The sequence below is a fragment of the Schistocerca piceifrons genome, chromosome 1, assembly GCF_021461385.2.
Source record: "Schistocerca piceifrons isolate TAMUIC-IGC-003096 chromosome 1, iqSchPice1.1, whole genome shotgun sequence".
In the NCBI taxonomy this organism is placed as follows: Eukaryota; Metazoa; Arthropoda; class Insecta; order Orthoptera; family Acrididae; genus Schistocerca; species Schistocerca piceifrons.
This window is the reverse complement of record NC_060138.1, coordinates 171,663,284-171,687,241: the sequence shown is the minus strand read 5'-3', so window position 1 is coordinate 171,687,241 and position 23,958 is coordinate 171,663,284. Positions and strand designations below refer to the sequence as shown.

The following is a 23,958-nucleotide window of genomic DNA, read 5'->3' as shown; positions in this document are numbered from 1 at the left end:
TCTGCAGAGCTAGTTGGCATATGAACTTGTACTACTGTAGTAGGTGTGGGCTTCGTATCTATCTTGGCCATAATAATGCGTTCACTATGCTGTTTGTAGTAGCTTACCCGCATTCCTATTTTCCTATTCATTATTAAACCTACTCCTGCATTACCCCTATTTGACTTTGTGTTTATAACACTGTAGTCACCTTACCAGAAGTCTTGTTCCTCCTGCCACCGAACTTCACTAATTCCCACTATATCTAACTTTAACCTATCCATTTCCCTTTTTAAATTTTCTAACCTACCTGCCCGATTAAGTGATCTGACATTCCACGCTCCGATCCGTAGAACGCCAGTTTTCTTTCTCCTCATAACGACATCCTCTTGAGTAGTCCCCGCCCGGAGATCCGAATGGGGGACTATTTTACCTCCGGAATGTAGTAGTACAAAATTTTTATATGAATTTAGAATTGTCATATTCTTCCATATAATTTGTAGGATGGCCCTCTTTTCTCCATTCTCGTTCTAACAAACACTCTTGTCATCACTAATTCTGTAACTACCCCTGTCAATTTCAAAATTATTCTTCGGTTAACTTCCTTAACCCTTCGAGAATCACCGGTTTCATTATTCCACATTTATTTTCCGGTTTCGCATTATTACATGTTCGTACAACACATTTTCTGTGCTCTTCCAAGAATAGAACTTAAGCAGCTGCTAATCAGGTACTGTGCAACTGGCCCGTATTAGTGCAGAAATCTGGCAAAAATTTTCTGTCAGAATTCCAGTTTCTTATCATTTGCACACCCAATCAACCACATAAACAAACAGTGATTGACACTGACCTGTTCAGATTTTTTTGGCTCAACTTGTATAGCCCTGTCCCCTTTTGTCTGTGGGAAAGCCTTTTTATTTCTAGATGCAACAGGGAATCCCCTGGCAGAAAATCATGTACACTATGCACATATTCAGAAATCAACTTATGATTCGATTCATTCGGACATCAACTTAGAATGTGTTCAAAAACCAACAGGGATGTGTTTCAAAGTCATACGAATAATTGATAGACCAATGTGCAATGGATGCAAGGTGCTTCGTGAAATAATGTTTTTTTTCTTCAAGAATATGAATTTGGCACTCCCTGAAATTGCCACTCGGGCAGATACCCCTGTTTACTGCCCCTCCCTCTCCCCCCCTCAAAGATCCAGGCCTGGTTGAGGAAGGGGAAGGGATAGTACTGTACAGGTGTGGACAAAGATGAACGCTGTTTGGTGGAGCCCGAGATGCTGGAGTTGGCAGTCTTCTGTGCATGAGATGCATTTGTTCGGTGTGTGTCTCTCTTTTACTGATGAAGACTGTAGCCGAAAGCTGTATGTAAGTGTCCTTTAATTGTGCCTGTATCCAATTTGACATGTCTTCTTTAAGGCAAGTAGCAATCTGTCATTTCCTACATTGTTGACATTCCTACGTGGAGTTTCCATCATTTGATTTTTACAGAGCATATACAAGTTGCTAAAATGAAAATAAATTAACTGTTCAAGTCTGTTTTGCAGAATGCATTTAATGAGTTAACCACTGCGCAGCATGGAGCCAAGTGTAAAAAAAAATCAATATCTGTATCATTATGAAGCTTCAAGGTTTGTATTACTATCACAAATTTGATTTATAATGAGTCTATATTGAATTTAAATTATTTATAAAGTTTTATTTGTATTCAACTTTAACTTTATTGTTACAACCTGCTTTCATGTGAGTGACAATGTATCACATGCTAAATTTTAACAAACATTTGGGTTATACATTAACAAAGAATTGTGAACAGGTATCATCAATTATTATTGGTTGCTATTATAAAAATTAACTAGCCAACTGCCAACATTAAACCCTCCTCACTAGTGATACAGACAGATAGCAAGACAATGCCACATAACAATTTTGCAGTAAAAAGAAAATTACAAAAATAAAGTGTTACAACAAAATGATACAACCCTCTTCATGATGTTACAAACATTAAGAACTATGTGAGCTGCTTTGAACTATGGATCATATTGTCAACAGAGATGAGGGAGGGTGGAAGAAGATAAGTACAGCCAGAAGTTACTGAGAGAGTCTAGAAATGTTCAGTCAAATTAACATCCACAAGTTTCATTAACCATTTTATTCCTTACATGTACATGTACTCTACATACATTATCATTTTTAGCACAGTTTCTCCACTTTGCTCCTGAGCAAGTCACTCAAAATATTAATTCTGAATATCATATTCACACTTCAGACCAGACATGTTCCCATGTGGTATCACATGACGTCCCTGTACATGCACCAAACCCATCTGCAGCTACATATTCAGCTTGCTCTATAATAGTAAGACACAAAAACTGGAGTGCGTACATAATACCTGTCTAGAGGGAAGGAAGGAACAAAGGAAGGATTAAGATTTGGTTTTAACATCCAGGTGACAAGACCATTAAAGATGACACAGAAGCTTGGATGGGGAGGAATTCTTTCACGTCCAGTTACAAGTCATTGTCCTCGCATTTATCTTAAGCAGTTCAAAAAAACCACATAAAACATTAATCTGGATGGCCTAACAAGGATTTCAACCACTCTCTTTCTGAATGTGATTCCAGTGTTTTAACTGTTATGCCACTTTAATTGGGCAACGAAGATCAAAAGGGGCCGGAGGTGAAGAGGATCCATATGTGAGAAAGATAGATACTCTCCCACACAATCAACATACATGTGTTCTACAGTAATGTAAACATACTTTTCTGCAAAACTGGATATTAACATACAAAGTACTGGTAGCCACGAATAATAGTCAACTGGTTGATCACATAGATTACAGCTGCTGCTGCAGTTTCACTAGTAATCAGCACTCAATTAGTAAATGTAATTGATTTTGTGTGATATTTCTATTTTGCCAAGAAGTCATGTAAATCTGTATGCAGTTATCAGTAAACAATGAAAACAGTGTTGCACTACTGTAATGCATTTTGTGTTAACTATAACTTCTTCCAAAGTTAGGAATCACTTAGTGACAAACAACAACCTCCTTTCATGCATCATTACATCATTTACTTGTTGGGCGATGGGTTAATAACATCTATTTTAGTCATTTTCACTTGCTAATGGCCAACTGTGTGCTCTGTAACACAGTTGAGCATGTCTAAACAATGGTGTTTTCAGTATGCAATAATGATGCAAAAGCTACAATAATGAACTTACTATGCAATCCTTCTTTTATATTAATGCTTTAATATTTGATTTTTTTTTCTGAACTCTGCAAATTTCTTTCGATTTCTTGATTTATGTGGAGCAGTGTATGTTTAATCAGATTATGCCACAGTGACAGAGCACTAGTAATAACAAAGCTTTGGTAGCTACTTGCTAAGCCACTCTGCATTTAGTGAAATGTGATTAGCTACAGATATACGGACAAGTCACATTGATGTGACCATCTGTCAAAAGCCTGAATAACCACCTTTTGCAGTGTGGATGTGCAAGAAAAGAGTGACTGAGGCTCTGGAAGGTACTGACAGGATTCCATGCTGATTATAGTGCTGTCGCCAGCTGCGCTAGGGTTCTTGGTTGAGGTTCCGTGAAGGGAACAGCATTGAGATGGTCCCACAGATACTTGATTAGGTTTAAATCTGGGGAGTATGGTGCACTCATCCTGGTGCTCTTCAAACTGTGCATGTACACTGTGAGCTGTGCAAAACATTGAATTGTCCTGCTGGTAAATGTCATTGTGGGGAGGAGAAAACAAATTTGCATTTAAGGGTGGACATGGTTACCAAGGATAAATGCATACATGTATTGATCTACTGTGCCTTACCAAATGATATCACCCAGAGAATGCCATGAAAACATTCCCTGGACCACGATGCTACCTCGTCTGGCCTGGACCCTTCTGACAAATGTTGCAGGGCCATACATGCCAACGGCCATCTATCCGATGGAGCATAATATGTGATTCATCTGAAAAGGCCACCTGTTCCCACCCAGTGGATGTCCATTTGTGGTATTGGCACGCAAATTCCTGCATTCATCACTGGTGTAACTGTTGTGGAGACCCATATTCAGGAATGGATGCTGAATGGTTGTTGAGGAGGCACTGTTGATAGCTCCTTGGTTCTTATGGGCAGTCAGTTGCTCAACAGCTGCACAACGATTTGCCTGTACACATCACTGCAGCCATCATTCATCACCATCAAGTACAGACCAAACTGAGGTATTTTGGAAATGCTTCCACCCTTGATCCAAAAGCCAATGACCTCACCTCTTTGAACACCAAATAAATCACTCCATTTTCACATTACGTCAATGACTGCACTATTTTCCATCTCCCCTCAACACACTTGAAATATATCCACTGTTAGTGCTGCCTCCTGCCATCTGTGAATGGTTACTGCATGTTGTCGGCGAACAAAGGTAGTAGTCACATTAGTGTGACTGGACCGTGTAATACCAAAAGCAAGTTTCACTTGACCAGCTTTTTTTCATCATAGGTGCTTCACTTACCTTCTTAATCACACATGTATATCTTATCTGTGTGTAACATCGAACCTGTTGAAGAACAGATTATTTTGTTCAGCCATTCCCTTGGAACATGTCACTGAAGTTCATTGTTTAATTTATTTTCTTCTCAGAAATTTTGTTGTAGTTTGTTATATAGTTCATTATTTAAAAGTGTCACATATTTTATCTAAGTTCAACAGTTTTACGCTGATTTTCACTTAAATAATTCCTCCCATTTTAGTCCTATTCAAACATTAACAACTGTCATCTTTGGAAACCAGCTGAGATACTCTGTAGATCCACTAGTTTAAAACCTCTGACCCTACAAAAATTTCACAGCTGCACATATTTTTCTTTGTACTTGGTGATGACACAGTAGCCAGAGCCCAATTTGAACATAAAATCATAAACATTGTAGTATACCACACCAGTGTCATGTGTGTTTTCTTTCATAATGAATAAAATATTTCAATATTTCATGAAGCCTATGACAAAAGTATTGACACAAAGAGCATATATTAACGAAATAGAATTCCTGACAAGAAAGGAGAGATAATCTTACATTATAGAAGCAATATCTTGATCATGATCCATTTAAATAAAAGCAGAAATTGTTGGATAATGGCTTCACCTAGATATTTCCATGGAGGAAGATATTCAGTTACATGCACCCATACAGCTTCTGCATGCTTTCTAATGTCATCTACCCTTTGCCTGGACCTCATGGTCAAGTGATTAATATTGCTGTCTCTAGATCGCAGGGACCTGGTTGGAGCTTTACTTCACTCAGAAACTGGGAATCTGTGTTGTTTTAATCAATTCATTTCATCTTCATCGATACTTCACCAGTCCGGTGTCAGATAGAACGATTTGCACCAGGTGACTGAACAATCCTGGACGGTGGGGCCTCTCAGCCAGTAATGACATATAATCATTTCATCTGCATATTTCCCATTAGCTTGCCATTGCAGTATTTTCCTAATCGGTTGTGATCCAGCAAAGTACTATCTTTCTTCTGTCCATTTAACTGTCTGTACGTCAGACACACACATCCATTTCATTTTCGCTACAGCCATAACACCTCCCAGTCCAGTCTGTTCCTGGATCCATTTGTTTGATTTCTAGTCTCTGCTAGTAACTGCCAACATGTGTGTCTCCATTACTCATTGATGCACTCTCAGTTTGTCAACTGTTTTGCATTAAAAGTCCTAGCATCAGAAATGCTAATACTACTGATTGTAAGCTTCCCTATTCAGATACATCAGAAGATTGACACTGAAAACCCTATTTAATTTACTAAAATCACTCCACACCATTTTTAATCTTCTGTTTATTTCTTCTGCTGTCAATGTAATATACTGCTGAGTTATCATATTACACACAATATTCCCAAGTTTAAATTTCAACTGTGGCTAAGTTCACAGTCTTTATGTAATTATTGAATGTAGTCATTGCACTGATCGCTGATGAATTTTCAACAGCCATAAGCAAATGCAAGCCAACTGAGGAGCTACTTGATTGAGCAGTAGTGGCACCAGTCATGAAAACTGACAATGTCTGGGTGAGTGGTGTGCTGACCACATGCCCCTCTATATCCACATCCGCTTAAGGACTGAGGGTGGCACGACAGCCAGTCGGTACCATTGGGCCTTCATGGCCTGTTCCGACTTTTTTTTTTAAATCCTAAATCTATATTCAGAGTGTGTATTTGGTAATTATGAGTTATGAGAACTAAAGAAGCTAACAATCCAACAACTTAAATAAATGAAAAACAACAGATGAAAGGTAAAGGTTACCTGGTTGCTGGAATATTCTGGTAACTTGTCTGGAGCACAGGGCATGACTGAGTGGTGATCATTTGGGTCAGACAAACAAACCCAGTTTAGTTTAGCACTGAGTTTCAGATTGGGTAGATGAAGTAATCTGCAGTCATCATATTTGGAAGCTGTTCTTACGTACACATTGAGCTCACCTTTGAAGACAACTTTAGCTGTAACAAATTGTGAATAAAAATATGTTACTTTTCCTCATGTTTATCATCTGGCAATTAAGAATTCAAATTTGCCTGAATATGATAAAATAATGATGGAAGTACTAATGAAGATAAATAAATACTAAATATCTGAAACAAACATAATTGTACTCGTAAATAATTTCTCTCTCACCATTTGTCCAGTCAATAGCCACATCACTCCAGGTCAGCTCCATTTCTTCAGTTGTGTTATATGGATCTAATGATGCATGTAACAACACTGTCAGTTGTCGTATGCACATTGTAAGACGACCATGAAACAAAAGTCTCATCTTATCCCAGAATGGCAATGGTGGACTTGGATCTCGAGAAGGAGGAAATATTTTCTCAAGACCTTTGCAAGAGAAAATAATATGCAAAGTAATTATTACAAATGTGCCTTATGAAATAATTAGCCACACATCAATTACAATCAATAACCATTATCATATAAAAGGAAACAACCACTAAAGAGTCCTTACTTAAGTTACACTGAGCTATAACAGGTTCCCAGCATGGTCCAAATGCGTAACTGAAATGTTCCACTTCACAGTTGAAGTCATGGTAGAACTTGAGAGATGTCATGCTCCTCTGTACAGTTGTCTCTCCCCAAGGATCACCAAGCCGTATGACAACATCACGTTTTGCTGGAAAGTTTTATCCCAGTAAAAAATATTATTTACAGCAAGTAGTCATATATTTTGATCTATAAAGCAAATCAAAATGTAAATAAACTTAATTACAGACCACTGATGATGATATACCTCAATAAAGTGAAACGCGTCTGGTGAAAAAAATCAAACAACGGATCAAAAATACTCTCATGAAAAATTAAAAAAATCTTTACAGATTAGTTTACCTCGTCTTGTAGCTTCCTGTTCTGCCCCAACCAGTTGTCCCCAAATGTGGAAGTCTCTGATATCCAACCACGGCTGTGGAAAGTCACGCAACTGGAACTTCCATTCTTTACAGCTGGCACAAATTGATCGACACCACAGAGTTGTAAATTCAATTCCCTCTTCTGGCCACGGACTGAAAATTCAAAAATAAACTGGATAAATAACACAGTAACAGAGAAAACATACAGAAATGTGTGTAAACAAAGGAAGGTGAACTTCATTAGCTTTACACAGAAAATAAACAAGAATGGAACAATGTATATTACAACAGTTTTTCCACAAAACTGAGGTCCTTTAGTTAACTCACCAAAAAAGTGATGTAAATTGGTGCACTTATTATCATGACTGTGTTACAGGAAGTCAATCCACAGTACTTGAGTGTGCAAGTAATTTAAAGACAAGGCACATAGTGACCATAGTGTCATAACCACTGATATAAGGACAATAAATGAAAACTAGTGAATAATGAACACAGCAGAAATTGAAAGGGTGGGATTTTAAGAGACCAAACTGAAATGGACATGTTGCAGAAATAGCTTCTACCAAGATTTCCGAGTCGAAGTTTCAGGACGCTTTTACAGAGAAGCTGCAAAGCTTGAAAACTATAGAAGGAAAACTGTACTAAAATACAGGAAGAGTCACAGAGGATCAGCACTTGGTGCGGTATTGGCAGTTGACAAATGTAATGTAGTTCATATAAATGAGTACAAAGACCCATTACTGTATTGTATCATTACATGGTTGTAGAACACTCAATGGAAGCAGTCAGATCCATAAAAAATCTAGGAGTATACATAAGGATGATGACATAAACCTAACAGCACATAAGGCAGGCTGAGATTCATTAGAAGAATCCTCAGAAATTGTAGTCCACCTGCAAAAGAGGTACCTTAGTGATCTCTCATATGACCAATACTTTAATATTGCTAGTCAGTCTGGGACCATTAGCAGGCAGGTCTGACAGAAGAAATACAGAAGATCCAAAGAAGAGTAGCCCATTTCATTACAGGTTCATTTAGCAAGTGCTAAAGCATCATCGTGATGCTCAGCCAACTCGAGTGGCAGAAGATCCAAGAAAGGCATTCTGCATCACAGTGAGGTTTACTGTTAAAATTCCAAGAGTGTATGCTTCTCCTACAAATATATCACAGAAGCACACAGAAACAAAATTAGAGAGATTCTGCAAACCATTCGCATTTGGAACAGTAAGTGGGAGGGAGAGGGAGGAGGAGGTGGAAGGTGGGAGGTGGGGGAGGAAGCACTGGAACACAAAGTACTCTGCACCACGCATAGTGAAGATAGCTTGTAGAGTATAGACGCAGATTCAGATGGAGGGCACTTGCCTGGATAAATAGAACTCATGGTGCATGCCCTTGCTGAGCACATTTAGTGGATTCAAAAAAATCACAGCGAAAGAGGCATTACAGGGTCATACATAAGACACCTAGATTTAAAAATAAAGAAGGCTAAATGTATACCAGCATCATAAAGAAAGATAATTATAGAACAAAGCTTTGAGAAACTAAGAAGGAACACTGGAAACATTTTCGGTATGAGCAATTAAAATGACTTATGGGCATCAGCCATACAAACTACTACTGCTTTCCCACCATTCTGTCTATTCTTCACAATGGAACAATGACAAATGGCTGGAGAGACTCATCCAAATATTTACTAAACACTGTCTTTCCTAACACCACCTCAAACATGTACAATAACTGTCAATCACTACTCCATAACCAGATAAGTTTGATGTCTTACTGCCATTAGATCTGGATGAAATAATTGAGAGAGCTGCACTAAAATGTGGCAGACACTGGGACCAGATAGTATCTCTGTGGATGTGATAAAAAAGATAGCATCAATCATACTACCATTCCTATCATATCTGTTTAACCCTTGAGTGGGAGCACCAATTTGCATAACACAATTGGATGTGCACAGCATTTTATACACATGTAAAGAATAGCTGCCTTTGCTTTACCACAGTAAACATGCATGAGGCAAATCACAGGTTAATCTTAGCTTAATTAAATGATGATAAAATAAACTTACATTTAATGAGGTAAATCACTGTTTAATCAAACAATAATAAAATAAACCTTCAATCATCTCACTCTGTTGCCATGTACAAATATTAACCCACAGTAATGACCCACACAAAGCATTTAACAGCACAGTTGCATCAGACCCCTGCCAACCACTTATTTGATTACTAATTATCTCACCTAGACAACTGCCTCAATGTGGGCCTGTGTTGATATCTCGGAGTCTGTGTCTTTTCTTAAACTGATTGTAAATATTTTTTTCAACTAGAATACTCTTTATATTACTTTACTGCTACCAATTTCAGTATAAGACAACACAACTTATTAGTGTAACAGTATTATGAAAAGGATTGTTGCTGCTCACCATAAAGCAGAGATGCTGAGCTACAGATACACACAACAAAAAGACTGTCAGAAAGTGAGCTTTCGAACATCAAGACCTTCGTCAGAAATAGACAGCACATGCACTCACACACGCGCACGTGCACTGTTACGCACATTGTTAGGCACACGCGCGCACTGTTAGGCACATGCACGCGTGCACGTGCACGTGCACAACCTCCGTGTCTGGCAGTGTGACCTCAGCAGCCAGAGACTCGAGCAGAGACTCGAGTCTCTCTCTCTCTCTCTCTCTCTCTCTCTCTCTCTCTCTCTCTCTCTCTGTGTGTGTGTGTGTGTGTGTGTGTGTGTGTGTGTCCAATGAAGGCCTTGTTGGCCAAAAGCTCACTTTCTGACAATCTTTTTGTTGTGTCTAGCTGCGACTCAGCATCTCCGCTCTGTGGTCAGTAGAAACCATCCTTTTCACAATATTGCAGCTTATTACTGTGTTATAGCTCGCATCATGTAAGACGGCGCTTCTGCGCATAGAGGCGGAGCAGTGAAGGGATGAGAACTGCACATATGCGGCAGCAGAGAGTGGGCAAACAAAGTCCATGTTGCTGAACTGCATTGCTGCGGACAACTGTCAGGCTCATTTGCCTATGGTACATCATATTATACGTTCAGATCTATGAGGGGAATAGTAAATATTAAAACTAATTTTGATCAGTCATCATGAGAGAAATATTAATTCACGTCTTGACGTCGTCGTGTGCACTGCTCCACAGGTTTACCTGCATGACATCGGGAGGCAAGAACAGCTGACACAGCTTTGTGAAGATGTGAAGTACAATTTTTCTCAACATGACAATTGTCTAATGACAAGAGCATTGAAACTGCTTGCAATAATTTTCATTTATTGCTATTTGAAATGTATTATAAGTAAAAATTTAATACACAACAAAATTAACTTCAAGCACAAACCAAAATCATTATATTTGCTTGCCAACTGCTTCTACTCAATAGAATTTTAAAAAATGTGTATAAGGTGTGTGTGTTTATGTGTTTGTAGTTAAGTGTAATCACTGTGCACAAAAAATAAATAGTGGTAGAAATGACAAATGAAAAGACTATCATAAAAAAGGTCAGTAAGTCATAATTTTTTGCAGTTAACGGACATTACGAGTGTAGACTAACTCATCTGCGAGTAACTCCACAGAATGATGACTGATCACATCAAAAACGAGCGATATCTTGACAAGTAACATTTGCAGTCAATTTAGGACCTTATTCAATTCATGCTTTGAAAATGGCAGGGGTTTAAATGTGGAAATATTAGACTTTTTATGAATTTATCCAGCTGCATTGTCACATGTTATTAGAGCATAAACATGGTAGGAGAAGCACGTAACTTCTCCTTGGGCAATATGCTGAACATTATAACCTGCATAATTCAAAGGATACAAAGTCCTAATCAAAACAGCTAGGAAGTTCTCATTATCATGTACGCAACTGATATGTTGACAAACACACTTTTTAAAACATGAGTCTTTAAAACTAAGAAGTATAATTAATTTGTTCCAAAGTCCGAACAACCTGACTGTAAATTTACAATGACAGGTTCAGGGCTCTATCCATCATCACTTCCGTGTGAAATTTTCCTTTCTGAAGCTTTTCAGCACGCAGCACAGATTGTGTCCACGCTACAGGTGGATGGTTTTAACAACGATGTTTTAAAGTGCTACATGTGAATGATGAATGCTTGATATCACAAAAATGTATTACAGTTATGCAGGCAAAAATTAACTTCGATGGTAAGTACTTTGTCAACACAAAGACTTTTAAAAGACGTTGGTTCCTGATGTGTTAAGAAGAGAATTTTTAGTTCAAAGAAGTGACAAAGGTGCAGCATGAACTACATCCCATATAATGCTTGATGATGATACAAGAGAAGGAGGTAGTTCAGCAAAGTGTTACCTTGATGAAACATGGGTCAGTTAGAATCATTCCAGGAAGATGTGGTGGAAAATGAGTGATGGTACTGGCAGTTTTAAAGTTTTCATAGGAACAGGTTCTCAGATAATTATTCAGCATGCTGACTCTTCGTCTTGTTTTGTTTCTGAGAGTAAACTTGTATTTACATGTACAAAAAACAGCAGTGACTACCATTTGGAAATGAATGCTGTCATTTTCATGACATGATTCACAATTCTTGTCATAACTTGTTCGAAGTCAGCCATTGCCAGTTATAATCCAACTGTTACAGAGAAAACACCAAGTACAAACACCAGAAAAGTGGATATTTTTCCCTTTCTTACAAATAAAAATATCAGCACAGTATAAACCAGACTCAAGCTGATCTACAGCTCATTAATTTATACAAGTCACATGACAGAATGTACAAATTTGACTTCCTTGCACATGAATGGGATCATACAATTTTATGTTTACCCACATTTCACCGTCAACGTAGCCCTATGGAATTAATTTGGGCAAAGGATGGGGCTATGTAGGAGAGAGAGAAAAAAAAAAAACGTTCAAGATAACATTCACTGAATCGCTTGTGCACGAGGCAATAGACAACAGTGATTTTGATGCTTTCCAGGCAACACGAAACCAACTGTTTCTACGGTTCCTACAGCTCTGATACTTTCGTTTAAAACCCTCTTTACAGTTTCCTTGCCGACATCACAAGGTTCTGGAGTCTGTGCTTGTGATTTCAAATGTAAACAGTAGGACTCCAGCTTTCAAATTCATGTTTGAAAAATGCGATAAATAATCCCCCTCGCGGGCTTGTGAAGCACTGCACATTTATTGCTATCACCTGGCTCTTTTTTTTTTTTAATTACACTTAAACATTTACTGATATACAGTCACACCTATACTGCTACAAGAAAAAAAATAATTAAAAAAAAAAGTGACAATTGGATGAATAACTCGGCTGTTGCAAAGTGTGGCAACAGAGCAGCATGTAGGAGCAAGGTTCTCGCTGTCTAGCTGTAACTCGCTGCTACCCGCTCATAAAGAGAATGAATATTATTTTCTGCCAATGGCTAGTGGAGGGGGGTGGGTAGAAAGGCTGAAAATTGGGCCATCTTCCAACATGACACGGACTTAAGCTGAAGTAATAATGGAGGTATAGGTATGGGCTTTCAATTGTGAAACAACAGTGGAATGGTACAAAACAATGTTATTTGGGACAGGTGCAGTTTGTACACAGTTGCACCCACTTGAGAGCTAATAAAGCTCTGAGACAAGGCCGTGTACCAAATTCTGAAATCCACACATATAATATCACAAAAAAGGTCATGATAAAAATCCAGCAGAACTATGGACCTATATGTTTAATATTAATAAACAACTTGGTAACTATTCTAGAGTTGCTACTGTACAAGCATCTTCAAGAGCACATATAGCTCTTACAGATTAGCTAAGCTTGAATGAGTTTGGTTTTGGCAAAGGTAAACTAATTGATTATATTGCCAATAGGGCTCCCCCCCATGAACCATGGATCTTGCCGTTGGTGGGGAGGCTTGCGTGCCTCAATGATACAGATAGCCGTACCGTAGGTGCAACCACAACGGTGGGGTATCTGTGGAGAGGCCAGACAAACGTGTGGTTCCTGAAGAGGGGCAGCAGCCTTTTCAGTAGTTGCAGGGGCAACAGTCTGGATGATTGACTGATCTGGCCTTGTAGCACTAACCAAATTGGCCTTGCTGTGCTGGTACTGCGAATGGCTGAAAGCAAGGGGAAACTACAGTCGTAATTTTTCCTGAGGGCATGCAGCTTTACTGTATGGTTAAATGATGATGGCGTCCTCTTGGGTAAAATATTCCGGAGGTAAATTAGTCCCCCATTCGGATCTCCGGGCGGGGACTACTCAGGAGGACGTCGTTATCAGGAGAAAGAAAACTGGCGTTCTACGGATCGGAGCGTGGAATGTCAGATCCCTTAATCGGGCAGGTAGGTTAGAAAATTTAAAAAGGGAAATGGATAGGTTAAAGTTGGATATAGTGGGAATAAGTGAAGTTCGGAGGCAGGAGGAACAAGACTTTTGGTCAGGTGAATACAGGGTTATAAATACAAAATCAAATAGGGGTAATGCAGGAGTACGTTTAATAATGAATAAAAAAATAGGAGTGCGGGTAAGCTACTACAAACAGCATAGTGAACGTATTATTGTGGCCAAGATAGACACGAAGCCCATGCCTACTACAGTAGTACAAGTTTATATGCCAACTAGCTCTGCAGATGACGAAGAAATTGAAGAAATGTATGATGAAATAAAAGAAATTATTCAGGTAGTGAAGGGAGGCGAAAATTTAATAGTCATGGGTGACTGGAATTCAACAGTAGGAAAAGGGAGAGAAGGAAACATAGTAGGTGAATATGGATTGGGGCTAAGAAATGAAAGAGGAAGCCGTCTGATAGAATTTTGCACAGAGCATAACTTAATCATAGCTAACACTTGGTTCAAGAATCATAAAAGAAGGTTGTATACATGGAAGAATCCTGGAGATACTAAAAGGTATCAGATAGATTATATAATGGTAAGACAGAGATTTAGGAACCAGGTTTTAAATTGTAAGACATTTCCAGGGGCAATTGTGGACTCTGACCACAATCTATTGGTTATGAACTGTAGATAAAACTAAAGAAACTGCAAAAAGGTGGGAATTTAAGGAGATGGGACCTGGATAAACTGACTAAACCAGAGGTTGTACAGAGTTTCAGGGAGAGCATAAGGGAACAATTGACAGGAATGGGGCAAAGAAATACAGTAGAAGAAGAATGGGTAGCTCTGAGGGATGAAGTAGTGAAGGAGGCAGAGGAACAAGTAGGTGAAAAGACGAGGGCTAGTAGAAATCCTTGGGTAACAGAAGAAATATTGAATTTAATTGATGAAAGGAGAAAATATAAAAATGCAGTAAATGAAGGAGACAAAAAGGAATACAAACGTCTCAAAAAAGAGATCGACAGGAAGGGCAAAATGGCTAAGCAGGGATGGCTAGAGGACAAATGTAAGGATGTAGAGGCTTATCTCACTAGGGGTAAGATAGATACTGTCTACAGGAAAATTAAAGAGATCTTTGGAGAAGAGAGAACCACTTGTATGAATATCAAGAGCTCAGATGGAAACCCAGTTCTAAGCAAAGAAGGGAATGCAGAAAGGTGGAAGGAGTATATAGAGGGTCTATAAAAGGGTGATGTACTTAAGGACAATATTATGGAAATGGAAGAGGATGTAGATGAAGATGAAATGGGAGACACGATACTGCGTGAAGAGTTTGACAGAGCACTGAAAGACCTGAGTTGAAACAAGGCCCCGGGAGTAGATAACATTCCATTAGAACTATTGAAGACCTTGGGAGAGCCAGGCCTGACAAAACTCTACCATCTGGGGGGCAAGATGTATGAGACAGGCAAAATACCCTCAGACTTCAAGAAGAATATAATAATTCCAATCCCAAAGAAAGCAGGTGTTGACAGATGTGAAAATTACCGAGCTATCAGTTTAATAAGTCAAAGCTGCAAAATACTAACGCGAGTTCTTTACAGACAAATGGAAAAACTTGTAGAAGCCGACCTTGGAGAAGATCCGTTTGGATTCCGTAGAAATGTTGGAACATGTGAGGCAATACTGACACTACGACTTATCTTAGAAGAAAGATTAAGGAAAGGCAAACCTACGTTTCTAGCATTTGTAGACTTAGAGAAAGCTTTTGACAATGTTGACTGGAATACTCTCTTTCAAAGTTTAAAGGTGGCAGGGGTAAAATACAGGGAGCGAAAGGCTATTTACAATTTGTACAGAAACCAGATGGCAGTTATTAGAGTCGAGGGGCATGAAAGGGAAGCAGTGGTTGGGAAGGGAGTGAGACAGGGTTGTAACCTCTCCCCGATGTTATTCAATCTGTATATTGAGCAAGCAGTAAAGGAAACAAAAGAAAAATTTGGAGTAGGTATTAAAATCCAAGGAGAAGAAATAAAAACTTTGAGGTTCGCCGATGACATTGTAATTCTGTCAGAGACGGCAAAGGACTTCGAAGAGCAGTTGAACGGAATGGACAGTGTCTTGAAAGGAGGATAAAAGATGAACATCAACAAAAGCAAAACGAGGATAATGGAATGTAGTCCAATTAAGTCGGGTGATGCTGAGGGAATTAGATTAGGAAATGAGACACTTAGAGTAGTAAAGGAGTTTTGCTATTTGGGGAGCAAAATAACTGATGATGGTCGAAGTAGAGAGGATATAAAATGTAGACTGGCAATGGCAAGGAAAGTGTTTCTGAAGAAGAGAAAGTTGTTAACATTGAATATAGATTTAAGAGTCAGGAAGTCGTTTCTGAAAGTATTTGTATGGAGTGTAGCCATGTATGGAAGCGAAACATGGACAATAAATAGTTTGGACAAAAAGAGAATAGAAGCTTTTGAAATGTGGTGCTACAGAAGAATGTTGAAGATTAGGTGGGTAGATCGTGTAACTAATGAGGAGGTATTGAATAGGATTGGGGAGAAGAGAAGTTTGTGGCACAACTTGACTAGAAGAAGGGATCGGTTGGTAGGACATGTTCTGAGGCATCAAGGGATCACCAATTTAGCATTGGAGGGCAGCGTGGAGGGTAAAAATCGTAGAGAGAGAGCAAGAGATGGATACACTAAGCAGATTCAGAAGGATGTAGGCTGCAGTAGGTACTGGGAGATGAAGGAGCTTGCACAGGATAGAGTAGCATGGAGAGCTGCATCAAACCAGTCTCAGGACTGAAGACCACAACAACAACAACAACAACAACGGGGCTCTCCAGTATGTAGACAGAGCAGACAATAACTGTTACACAGAAATTATGATCCAAAGTTCCTAGCACATTAAAACTGTGTGCTGGATCGGGAATCAATCATAGAACCTTGGCTTTTGGGGACAATGTTCTTACTGCCTGAGCTATCCAGGCACAATTGATGACCCACCCTCACACCTCACTCCTAGTAGTACTAGTACCTCTCTCCTAGTACACCTCTGATTACACCAATCCCCTAGGTTGTGATTGAGACACCTCTCTAAAACAGCATTTCTTAAACAGTGTCCTGTTGAACATTGTTGTTCTGTGGAGATTGTGAGGAAGTGAATACGGCTTTCTCAAAGATAACACAAGCTTTTAAACAGACAGCCGCTCTGTCCATCATCAGTGTTGCGTGCTTCAGGTGATGCCATAGGCCATTTTTCACTTATTTTCAAGTTTCTACAGTAAGATTTTGCAGTAAATATGTTGTCAATACATAGAGCATACTCAGAAATTATTATAAATGAAAGTGTTCCCAGACTTTATGTACACCCTGTATTGTTAGCCAATCGACAGACTGTAATAAATCTTAACAAGTGTATTTTTATGCAAACATCCACTTTTTTGGATGGAACAATGCCTGTTGACATTAACAGACTAAAAGTAGAATAAATTAGAATGTCAGTGGTGTTTGTTGCAGGATTATAGTGTGGCCTGTTCACAAAATATGTTATTTTGAAGAGTTCCTGTGGTGACACTTGTACAATACGTGTGTTAGCACAAGAACTAAACATTGTACACATGTCATACATATTGCATTTTGAAGAGAAACTCTGAAAGTTTTTTTTACCAACATTCGATATGCGAACCATGACTGACCAGGCAGATGTCAATATGGTAATCAAATTCTTGCCATACCCATCCCAGCATGGCATTGTCTATGGTGGCAGTCGCTTTCCGTATTCTCTCCCAGAGCTCTGCTACATCACATGGTAGAGGCAGTACATATACCAGACCTTTAATGTGTCCCCACAGAAAAAAGTCACACGGAATGAGATCTGGTGATCTGGGAGGCCATTTCATGAAACAGCTGTCCCCTTCTGTAGCACGGCCAATCTATCGATGCGGCAGATCCATGTCAGGTACCCATGAACTTCACGATGAAAATGGGGTGGTGCTCCATCGTGCTGAAAGATCAACTGAGAGTCCGACTGCATTTGAGGCATCTGCCATTGCTGCAACATGTCCAAGTAGGAATATCCAGTGACAGTGCTCTCAGTGAAGGAGAATGGCCCATACAGTTTTCAATGTGACACGGCATAAAAAAACATTTACCTTTGGTGAATCGCACTCAAATTCAGCGCATTCATGTGGATGCTTTGTACCCCAGATTTGACAATTATGCCTGTTCACTTTCCCATTAATGTGAAAAGTGGCTTCATCACTAAAAATTAAGAGATCAACAATGCCATCCCCATCCTCATTCAATTGTTGCAACTGCGAACAAAACTCGAAACACTTGTCTTTGTTGTAATCATTGAGCTTCTGCACTAGCGCCAATTTGAATGGTCTCATAGACAGCTTCTGTTGCAGGACTTCCACACTGTCATTGGAACCATTTCGAGTTCACGGGATGCACGACGCACTGATTTCTTTGGACTCATTATGAATGTCTTTCACGCGTGCTCCACATTCACTTCACTCACACTGGGATGTCTGGTTCTCTTTGCTGGGCACAAGTAACCCATTGTAACGAATTAGTTGTGCCTTGTGCCAGTGGTAAATGGCCTTCCTTGTTGGTAGCTTCTTACCATACTTGGTTCTAAACATCAACTGAACAGCTGTAGCACACTTGTTTTTGTTGAACTTCAACACACAGAAAGTTGCACCGCATCTGAACTCGCCATGTTTGTGACTAGCACTGACTATCGGCAAATTACCGAACTACACTGTGGCGGTACACACGTAAAAAAAACTTTCAGGGTTTCTCTTCAAAATGACATATGTATGATATCTGTACAATGTTTGACTCTTGTGTAATAAATAATTGGAAGACTTCCTGGACTTTATGTACACCCTGTATGAGTCCAAGACTACCAATCCATTCTGTGAAAAGCACACATCAATAGCACTTTCCATTCCACAATATGTGTGGTACAAGTTCTACGTGATTCACCCTGTACGCTGTGAGATGTTCTTCTATGGATGCTAAGAGCCTTTAGTACAGCACCAGCTGATGCTCTTCTGGGAATATTTACCACTGACATGACTCTTCACAAAACAGAAAAACTTTGTATCCTATGAGTATAACGAGTCACTCATACAAATATTTTGGTGTAACACTTTTCAGGGATATGAAAAGGGGTGAGCACATAGGCTCAATCGTGGGTACAGCAGGCAGCAGACTTTTGTTTATTGGTAGAATAGTGGGGAAAAAGCAATCAGTTTTCAAAGGAGACTGTTTAAAAATCACTTACGCGACACATCCTAGGGTACTGCTTAAGTGTGTTGGACCCATACCTGATAGGACTAACACGGGATATTGAACACACACAGAGAAGAACAGCACAAATGGTCACAGGTTTGTTTGCTTCATGAGAGAATGTGTCACAGAGATGCTGAAGAAGCTGAACTGGCAGACTCTTGGCATCAGACAAAAACTATCCTGATAAAGCCTACTTAAAAAGTTTCAAGAATCGGCTTATAACTACAACCCCCTATGTATCACTCCCACAGGGATCACGAGGATAATAATAGGTTAATTACAGTTCCCACAGCGGCATTTAAACTATCATTCTTCCCATGCTCCACATGTGAATGGAACAGGGGAAAAAACCCTAATAACTGATACAATGGGATGTACCCTCTGAAATGCACTTCACAACTGTTTGCAAAATATAGATGTAGATGTAAGATGCCTTGCTGCAGCATATTGGAAACTTAGATAAAGTACAAAAAAACTGTAGACTTCAGAATGAGTAATAAGTCAGATCTTAGAAACGAGCCACTAGGTAGAATGGTCACAGGATTGGGACAGTGTTGATAGAGGATGCTAGGAGCAATGCACCTCGTGTGGTGAAGTGCTGTTATTAATTAGGAACGCAGCCACATCGAGTGTGTCGACACCATTCCACTTCCAGTAGTCTTGGTATGCCTGTTGCTGCATTGTACAAAGCACTTTTAACAAGATAATAATAAGTTGTCTCTTCCTCTATGAATAGATGATGAATGCAGCTAGCCGCTAACTTTGTGTAATGTCTTGTCTGTATAGATGTGTATCTGTTGTCTTTAAGACCTTTTCACCTTCACACATAAATCTATACAGTAATGTAAGGGCCTCCCGTGTCTTGGTTGATCCGTGATAAGACAGGCGAAAAGTTATACTAATGGAGGATTATTAATATTATCTCTATTTTCATTCGCTCTCTCTCTTTCTCTCCTTTATCTATGTACAGTTTTTATTATAATATTTCATTACATGAAATCAGCCAAATAGGATCTTTGGTGGAGTCCTTTGTCTTGGTAATCAGTGGCTGGCTTGCTGTAAGAGATCTTTACATTTATTATTACTGTTAAACACTGTATTCAGTCAGGAGAATCAATCGTGTGGACAATTTGTTCCTTTTACGAAAGATTGCGAATTCCAGATGTGTACGAAGCCTTTTTGGACGATTTAACACAGACTCAGTGATTGCAGGCTCTCTTTGACACAGCTGAAACTTCCCCACTAATTACAGGGCCAACGTGATCATCAAATGGTTCAGAAAAAAACTCATTCGTTCATTCACTCCGGAACAAAAATTCACAAACCTTATTTATGAAGGAAATTGTGTATTAAATCCATCTCCATTACATGTCCAGATCTCCAGTGATTCCACATCTTAATTATTTTCCGTTTACACTCTCTTTCTATTCAAACAAACCGCTAGTGGCACAAAAGTTAATTCGCTCGATTTAGCGAGAAGAAAATCAGAATATGTATCTCTCAGAAATACGTCAATCCCTCAATCCCTACTCCAGAAGCTGTCCTAGTTACCACTCTAACAACCACGGAGAACGCATATATGCCTCTCTGTTATTTCAAAGAATAAACGCGCTAGAAAATACTTTGGCGTCGTCTAGCTGTCGCCGCATATGTTACGAGAAAATCAGATCAGATACTTTTCCAAAGTGAATGAATGTGGATGGTTTGATTGACAGTGATTAATTGGTGGTGGTAGAGGGTATTTTCTGTGGGGACATTACACACTGTCTGAGAATTTTCTTTTATCTCAGCTATCATTGCAAATCTTTTTCCTTTCACTGGGGTTTTCAACTATGGAAAAAAAAAAGTCTGCAGGGATCAGGACTGGAGAGTACACAGGATGAGGCAGCACAGTGATTTTGTTTCTTGTGCTACAGTTGCGCACCAACAGGGATGAATGTAAGGTGCATTATTGTGATGCAAGAACTATGAATTGTCTCACCACATTTCAGGTCGTTTCCTCCTCACATTTTCTTGCAGGCACTGCAACACATCCTGATCGTATCATTGATTAACAGTTTGTCCCAGCAGCATGAATTCATGATGAACTAATCCTTCAAAGTCAAAGAAAACTGTTAGCATGGCTTTGACATTTGATCTGACCTGACAAGCTTTTTTTGTCTTGGAGAACTTTTCCTAACCAATTGTCAAGATTGAATCTTGGTCTTATCATCATAACTATAGACCCATGTCTCATCAGCAGTTAAAATTCTCTTAAGGAACATCTCGTTCTCACCTTTAAACTATACAGCCAAAGATTCTATTTCATTTATTTTACAATTATTCCTGGTACTAACAACAAATGACATGGCATTGTAGACGTAAAATATGACTGACTCATGTCCCAGTTCACTTGAAATGTGTAATGAGCAATCACCATTATAACTCTCTAGATCTGCAATGGCTTTCACTGGGTCACCAGAAAACCTCACAATTGCAGCAGTGATCCAATAATTAGCATGATAAGCTGTATCAGTCTTCGTAACTGTTAAGTTCAGAGCAAACCCACAAAACATGGATGGGCCCTGCTGAACCATTTGCACTCTGTCTTCACTACTCATAACAACTTCTGTATCATCAATGGCCTTACACACTGTCAGCCGAGAAAGCCTCAATCTTCTCCCATAACGTGGCACCTCCGTTCGCCAGCTAATGCTGTTGCACGTGCAGCTGCACAACGACCAACGCTGTCTTTCCAGATTCATTACTTGCATAGCCCAGCGTCAGCCTTCAGCTTCTAGATAATCAGTCTTTGATTGGTATGCACAATTTCATTGATGTTCCTGACACGAGCATCATTGATAGACATTGAAGGGTGCCTTGAACGAAAGTCATCGTTAACTTCTGTCTGGCTATTTTTAAAAAACCATGTGAACCATTTGTAGTGCTGAGTATGGCTTAAGCACTAATCACCAAAGGCTTCCTGCATTATTTGGTATGTGTCTGAAAAGGTTTTCTTGAGTTTCATGCAAAATTTAATGCACATGTATTGCTCCTCTCTGACGTCTCAAAATTTGCAAACTGTGTGACACAATGTTCTACTCAATACAGCACTGGACAATAACTAACAGACATACAACAATGAAGCTTTTGGCAATTACACATTAAATACAGTTATGTGCAAGGATGCAAGCTGCATTCCACTCCAGTACACCACTGGGATGAAATTGCGAATTTTCTGAACTTTTTTTTAACAGACCTTCTAAATATGTTAGTAACTAGTAAATGGATAGTAGTTCTATCTGCAAAGAACTGTGACAATGGATGTTTTCTGGGTCATTCAATAACCAGACATTAATTATAATTTCAATGGTCTATGTTATTCAGATATTGATATTGCTACAACAACAACAACAACAACAACAACTACAACTACTACTACTACTACTACTACTACTATTATTCACATTTACTTGATTGTTTTTCTTGCTATTTTGCAGTTTACAGGCTTTTGTTCTGTGGTTGCTGCTTCTCCATCATTCACAACATGTTTATCCTGTTTTGACTAACTTATCTCTTATCTCATATTTTGTAGGTTTTCAACATTAGTTTGTTGCTCGTATTTGATTGTTCATTTCCTTTGCCCAAGATCCTGAGTGACATTTTCCTCAAATTCTCTTTTGTCACTCCTGAAGTGAACAAATCAATTTTATCCTTGGTGATGTACCTTCAGTCATTAACAAAATTTTTATTTAAAGATCAATGCATTTAGAACCCTCACAGCTGATCTCCAGCTACTTAAAATGTTAGTTTGTTGCTGTTTGTATGTAGCAATTCTCACTGCTCCTACAAATGAATACTAGCATGTATTTATTTAACATGACCAGTGGGAGCTGAAATGTAGAAACAATAACAAAGTAACATACTAAGTAACTGAAGATGAGTCTTCAGGGCTCAATATGCACTGTGTCTTACAAGAAACGTCGTCTTCTGAAAACTAGTGTTACACCACATTATATTTGAGCCTACATCTGGCTATAGCTCAATTAAGTTAAAGAAAAATTTGGTAGGAGCACCGCCCATTGAAGGCACGTATTTGAGTTTGAGACCCAGTCTGATGTGAAACTTTAATTTGTCTGGAAGTTTCAAGATCTTAGTCAACTGATATATTGTGAAACATCATTCAAATAAAATAATGGTAACCATTAGTACCCTACGACCCCTCTCCATCCTACAACATATATTTAAGGCCATATTATGAATTCATGAAAATCGTCTTTGAGGATGTTATTCGAAAATAATATCTACACAAGAAAACATTAGTAAATTTACAATAATGTAAACTGCAAATGTTTTTAAAGGAACAGATCCAATTTTAGTAATTCACATATTATACTTATCTGTTAAGTGTACATCATTTCATTGCACATTACGGAAAATAAAGTATGGCTGAGGATTTAGTTAGGCAACAAAGACTATGCTTCTGGTTACATTTAAGAAAGGTAAGTAATATTGCCAGGACAAATGAACTAAAATGTATAATCTTAAGCTGTTATTACGCTCCATGGCGGAGAGAGAACATAAGGAAATAAATAACTTTTTAGCAATGGAGCATACACAATAAGAGCAAATTTTCAATCATTAATTAACATCCTAATTCTCTGTGCAATACTAGAAACATAGGTGTGGAAAGTATAAAACTGTTATTTTACGTGGAATGAATTTCTTCTAATGCTGCATATTTGATTCATTCATGTTTAGTCAACAAAATTATCAACAAACAATAAATATTGCTTCTGGATTACTTGTTCTAGCAAATTTGAATGCGCTGCAATAGCTGAAAAGAATAATTACAGCCTGTAGTGTTTCGAGAATTTCTGTATAAATTCTAGAACCACTCAGCCTTCTACTGTCTCCAACACACGATATTGTAG

General features: G+C 38.8%; 1 protein-coding gene across 1 annotated transcript in view; it reads right to left on the bottom strand.

The window, feature by feature from the left end:
* The window catches only part of LOC124786712 (protein KIAA0100), a 329,777-nt gene that overhangs the window by 126,991 nt on the left and 178,828 nt on the right, over positions 1 to 23,958 (bottom strand). The window contains exons 18-21 of the mRNA XM_047254285.1: positions 7,376 to 7,548; positions 6,999 to 7,163; positions 6,671 to 6,871; positions 6,302 to 6,495 (exon numbers count right to left, since the gene is read on the bottom strand). Of these exons, the coding sequence (XP_047110241.1) occupies positions 6,302 to 6,495; positions 6,671 to 6,871; positions 6,999 to 7,163; positions 7,376 to 7,548 (733 nt within the window). The remainder of the gene's footprint in view (positions 1 to 6,301; positions 6,496 to 6,670; positions 6,872 to 6,998; positions 7,164 to 7,375; positions 7,549 to 23,958) is intronic.